This window comes from Myodes glareolus, chromosome 7 (genome assembly GCF_982192425.1).
Source record: "Myodes glareolus chromosome 7, mMyoGla1.1, whole genome shotgun sequence".
NCBI classification, from domain to species: domain Eukaryota; kingdom Metazoa; phylum Chordata; class Mammalia; order Rodentia; family Cricetidae; genus Myodes; species Myodes glareolus.
In genome coordinates, this window is record NC_142032.1 from 84,487,090 (window position 1) to 84,493,005 (window position 5,916).

General features: G+C 41.0%; 1 protein-coding gene across 8 annotated transcripts in view; it reads right to left on the reverse strand.

Moving 5' to 3' along the window:
• Positions 1-5,916, reverse strand: part of Rexo5 (RNA exonuclease 5) — a 57,689-nt gene that overhangs the window by 51,663 nt on the left and 110 nt on the right. Inside the window, exons 2-5 of one of the 8 annotated variants that reach the window (XM_087908517.1) lie at positions 5,653-5,758; positions 4,417-4,529; positions 1,497-1,623; positions 86-182 (exon numbers count right to left, since the gene is read on the reverse strand). In XM_087908517.1, the coding sequence (XP_087764643.1) occupies positions 86-182; positions 1,497-1,623; positions 4,417-4,529; positions 5,653-5,754 (439 nt within the window). In that variant the 5' untranslated portion in view covers positions 5,755-5,758. Of the gene's footprint in view, positions 1-85; positions 183-1,496; positions 1,624-3,891; positions 3,914-4,416; positions 4,532-5,652; positions 5,903-5,916 lie in introns of those variants that run through there. The other 7 variants (XM_087908522.1, XM_087908520.1, XM_087908516.1 and 4 more) reach the window with 7 other exon arrangements.

Below are 5,916 nucleotides of genomic sequence, written 5' to 3' on the forward strand. Positions count from 1 at the left end.
TGTTGTTGTTATTGTCGCTTACAAGAATAAACTTTACCACATACATACATCTGTTTACAAACAACAGCAAAAATGGAAGCCATACCTTTAATAGTCCTAGGAAAACCTCTGGCTGATTTCTTCTTTTGCAACCCAATGATATCAAATAGAAAACTGGACATTGGAGGAGGCAAGCTGAATTTCTGAAAAAAAATATATTAATAAGTCTTTTAAAAATACTTCAAAACAGACAAAATACTCTTAAAGGGCTGGACTCTCACTGTTGGTTCAGCCCTTCATAATAGTCTAGGCTTTAACTATTCGTATTATAAAATGAGAACTGTTTCCTGAACATAGGAGAGAGTGAAAGAAGCCACATTTACAATAAAATCTCCACCTGGAAATTGTTCCTCTCACTCCACACTGTAAAAAGTCAACATCAGAGGAATTAACAAGTTCAGTGTTCTCAGGGACTTCTAATCTTTATGTAACTAGACAGCATATCAGGTAACCAGGGTAGATGATACAGGGGTTGTCTAGGTTGAAAGTTCTAGCTACAGGCTCATCTGGGCTAAAATTCAAATTCTACAATTTATTTGTTGTTAACTTTGGTGAGCTACTCACTTTCTTAAACATGAAATAAAATAAAATTCCTCTTACAGGACAACATGATCATTACAGATGATAAACATAGCATGACTAATACACGACTGGGCATATAAAACATACTCGATAAAATGGAAGCAAAAGAGAATCAAGACCCAGGTTGATTAGGGCTGATGGACTCAAATACCTTCAGGAATATATGGACAAGCAGACCAGAGGGAAATAGGGCAGGATATGAAACAAACAGTACATGTTTTTTTTTTTTTTTAATTTCTTTTTAGTTGTCCTGGAACTCACTCTGTAGACCAGGCTGGGCCTTAAACTCACAGAGATCTGTCTGCCTCTGTCTCTCGAGTGCTGGGATTAAAGGTAGGCGCCAGCGCCACCATCGCCAGGTACACATACCTTTCTTTCTAAATGGCAGGTGCTATTGAGCTCCAGATAGTATTCTACTGACATCCAATTTTTAAAATTTTTCTTAGATTGGTTTTCCTTTTGCTTGTTTTGTTTTTAAACAGGTCTTGCACCCATGCTGGATTCAAATCCTTCTTACTTGTCTTCCACCTGTTACAGTTACAGCTATGCACCTCCATGCCCAACATTATGATTTAAGAGAGGTACAAATTTTATGTGAATTTTGCAATTTATAAAAATTCCATATTTCACATAAAACATAATCAACCTAGAAGCTATATACTATAATTAGAGAATAACTGTTTTTGCTAGATTATCGAAGAAAAGCACAGACAAATCTAATCTAAACACAGCCCTTAGTACTTCTGCTGTCTATATACCTTCCTGCCTTCCTGTGCTTGTTTAACTAGATTACTGAGAAACATTCTCAGACTGATGCCGTAGCCTCAGGATAGGAGCTCTAACTTAGCCCCTAATACAAAATTTTCTTATCTTACATGTCTGAATGCCTTTCGGAGAAATCTGAATTCCAAATAGAACCTGTAGAAGTGTAGCTGACTCATTCCCTTCAGAATAAAAACCACCACGTTGTTTAGGTGGTTTTGGTGTAAAAGTTGGCACCAGCTGTTGGGAAAAAAAAAATAATCAAACCAACACACAGCTAAGACGATACTCTCAGACAGTTACAGACACAGAAGACAAGCAGGAAACAGTGACTGACAACCAATAAAACTTCACCAACCACTGACCCTCTCTGACTCACACTATAACTTAAAGACAGTCCTTACTTCAAAGAATTCGAATAAAGATCTTTGTGATAAATATTCGCTATAACCAAATGTCAAGTGAAAGGCAATGCATTTATTAATAAGTGCATTGTCCTATTAATGCTTATTTAAAACTTTAACTATACTTATTTTGTGTGTGTCACAGGATGGAAGTTAGAGGACAACTTAGGGCAGCTGGTGTTCTCCTTCCATCCGAACATTTACTTTAAATAAGAACTCCGAACTTATTTTACAAAGGTTTGTCTCCAACATACTCTGTAACCCCACCTAAGCCAGAACATCAGATGAGGAGATGAGGGCTGAAATCAATGGCAGTCTTTCTTTCTTTCTTTCTTTCTTTCTTTCTTTCTTTCTTTCTTTCTTTCTTTCTTTCTCTCTCTCTCTCTCTCTCTCTCTCTCTCTCTCTCTCTCTCTTTTCTTTCTTTCTTTCTTTCTTTCTTTCTTTCTTTCTTTTTTTCCTTCTTTCCTTCTTTCCTTCCTCCCTTCCCCTTCTTCCTCCTCCTCCTCCTCTGGTGCGGGAGAATTGTCTATATTCTGTCAATCATGTTTTAAATAAACGCTGATTGGCCAGGCAGGAGGTGTAGGTGGGAAAACCAGACAGGAATGATGCAAGGAGAGCAGGAGAATTCTGGGGAGGAGGAAGTTGATTCCTCCCATTCCTGCCCAGATCACCGAAGCAGCAGGATGTGAGCTGCCCCACTGAAAAAGGTACTGAGCCACATGGCTAACATAGATCAGAAAAATGGGTTAATCAAGATGAAAGAGTTAGCTAATGAGTAGCCTTACCTAATGGGCCAATCAGCATTATAACTTAAAGAGATCTATGTGTCGTTTTTTCTCTGGGACTAAACAGCTGGGGGTACTGGGCAGGACAGAGAAACACAAACAAACAGCCATTCATGTTACACTCCTCCTCCTTCTCCTCCTCCTCCTTCATCTCCTCTTCCTCCTTCATCTCCTCCTCCTCTTCCTCCTCCTCCTCCTCCTCCTCCTTCAAGAAGAAGAAGAAGAAGAAGGTAAGAAGAAGAAGAAGAAGGTATAGGGTATCTCTACATGAGCCCTGGCTATCCAGGAGCTCACTATGTAATCTAAGCTGTCCTCAAACTCAGATATCTGTCTGCCTCAGCCTCTGGAGTGCTGAGATGTGCCACTAGGCCCTGCCAGATGGCAGTATTTCTTGACAAAGAAGATGGTTCTAAAAAAATCTAGACAATTATAACAACCTGCCTCAGGGAAATGTGTGCTAATCTCTTGATAAGTATTGTGCTGGATAGTTTTATGTCAACTTGACACAAGCAAGAGTAATCTGAAAGGAGGGAACCTCAATTAAGAAAATGCCTCCCTAAGATCCTCTATAAGCATTTTCTTAATTAGTGATTAATGGAGGAGGGCCCAGCCCATTGTGGGTGGTGCCATCTTTGAGCTGGGGATCTTGGATTCTATAAGAAAGCAGGCTGAGCAAGCCATGATGAGCAAGCCAATAGGCAGCACCTCTCCATAACCTCTTCATCAGCTCCTGCCTCCAGGTTCCTGCCTTGTCTGAGTGTAGGACCATATTTCTACATGTTATGGCAACCAAAATCTCAGGCCACAGTTTGCACCTGCTGCACAGAAGGTCGTCACCTAGCCTGCAGCCATCCCTAACAAAGGGTCAGGATGTTGTTTTGCTCCTTCTTTGTAATTTGGAGGATGCCTAAAAGAGATGTTAATTCGGCATACATAACAGAGCTGGCATACAGAGCAATCATAGGTAAATGTGGACATGACCACAACCATTTACCATCTGGTTACCTAGGAAACAGAATGCTAATGAATTTCCCCCTCTGTTTATGTTTTGGGATATGAGGCTGTTTGGAAAATAAACGCAGAGAAATTTTCAGGATGTGAACTCAAAGTTTCATGAGAGATCACTGAAAATCTCCCTCTCGATAAAGCCATGTGAATTGTCTGAATTATTCCCACACCTCCCCTCTGGTCCAGAGAAATTATTTAGGATACAGGCTGGCACCGGACCCCGACATTTGAGTTCCTATTCTGACTTCCTTCAGTGATTTACTATGATATGGAAGTGTAAGCCAAATAAACTCTTTCCTCCCCAAGTTACCTTGGTCATGGTTTTTCATTATAGCAATAGAAACCCCATCTAAGACAGGCATAAAAAATATAATTTGCATAAGTCATCCATATCACTGACAGAATTCAAATAATATCATCTCTTCATACTTTATCTATAAAAGAAGGAAAAGACTAACCAGAATTATTAAGATAGCATTAGCCTATAATAAGAAAACAGTAAGTAATGTGATTTCTATCGAGTCCATATCAGGGGAAGCAAACTACAATATCTATATAGCCAGACAGATATGTAATGATAAGTATGCACAGATGGGACAATAGAGTATGCACACCTTCAGCTTTGGCAAATCTGTTGACTGTTAGGAGAACAGAGATGGTTACCAGATTTTTAAGTTCTTTGAAGAAATCACCAAGCTGAATTTTTATACAGAAATTCCCAAATAATTATTGACAGCTGTTACTTAATTAAAAATGAATATGATGCATGGCTAACCAATATCAATAAGCTACAAACAGTTTGAAACCTCTGGCCTATGCACAGTTTATCTCATACCTGGGTTCAGGAACAGTGGATTTACCCAGAACTGCATACTTCAGCAACTCACACAGCTGTTTATGGGTTACTACATGATTTTCAGCAAATAAAATGGAAGATAAGCGAGCTTTCTGTAAAGACAAATTAGAATACAGCACACTATAACGCTCATCATTGGCAAAAAGGCAATTATTCAAGTTTCTGATTATTTTAATATACATACAAACACAAGAACTGCTCTAATTAATTGAAAATAAGGTCTAAAAGAGCCACTTGTGGTATGATGTCATTAGTAGAATATTTTATAAACATTGGTACAGTTTGTGTATTATTCATGCCTGCATGCTAAAAATAATAAGATTACAATACAATTCATGCTTTCAAGAACTCTATTTTATTACAGAAAAATATGATGAGTAATTCTAACACTGCAAGGGTCAATGTTATTATAAATACATAGGATCAAGAGTGTATTTGCCCTAGGGTTTAGACGGTGGTTCTCAACCTTTCTAATGTTGTGACCCTTTAATACGGCTCCTCATGTTGTGATCACCTACAATCATAAAATTATTTCATTGCTACTTCATAACTGTAATTTTGCTACTATTATGCATCATAACGTAAATATCTGATATGCAGATGGTCTTAGGCAACCCCCATGAAAGGGTCATTTGACCCCCAAGTTAGAATCATTGGTTTAGAGTGTTATATCAGTGCCTGCCACCAACACACCTTAAGTACTTAATAAATATCAGATATTACTACTCATTTCTTCATGGTTGTACTGGCTAGTTTTATGTCAACATGACGTAAGCTAGTCATCTTAGAGGAAGGAATCTTACCTAAGAAAATACCATCACGGAACTGGTTTGTAGGCATCCCTGTGACTATTTTCTCAACTGTGTAGAAGGCACAGCCCATTGTGGGTGGTGCCCCCCAAGCCCCGCCTCCTGAAGGTGGTCCTTGATGGTATAGCAAGCCGACTGAGCACTTACTGAGCGGGGAGCCAGTAAGCAGCACTCTTCCCTGGCATCTGCATCAGTTCCTGCCTCCTGGTTCTTGCCCCTAGTTCCTGCAATGCCACCACCGACCGGCTGGCTGCTACGTTATCCCTATTTACAGACCAGGGACAGGGTTCAGTGAAGTCAGTGGGTCAGCCCTGATCCTTCTGCAGGGACCCTACGGGCGGCTGGGGCACGGGACTCGGAGCAACACAAGACTTCGGGCCTCCGGCCAGGGCTCTCCTTTGCTCACCTTGGCTTTAGGCTCCGCGTCCTCAAGATCCGGCTCTGTCGCCAGGGCCGAGGTCGGGGCCCCCTTCCTCTTCCTGGGGATCGTCTCTGTCTCTAGCTCCATCAGGCTGCAGGGAGAGATCGGCTGCAGCTGTGGTGACGAGGACACCGCGGAGCGCGGGAGAGGGGAACGGTTCCCAACTCTCTCCCCTCGACGCAGCTCAGGCCCGTTTACCGCGCTTCGCCCGCGCAGAAACTCCCCTCAGCGAGGGGTTGGAAACGCTAC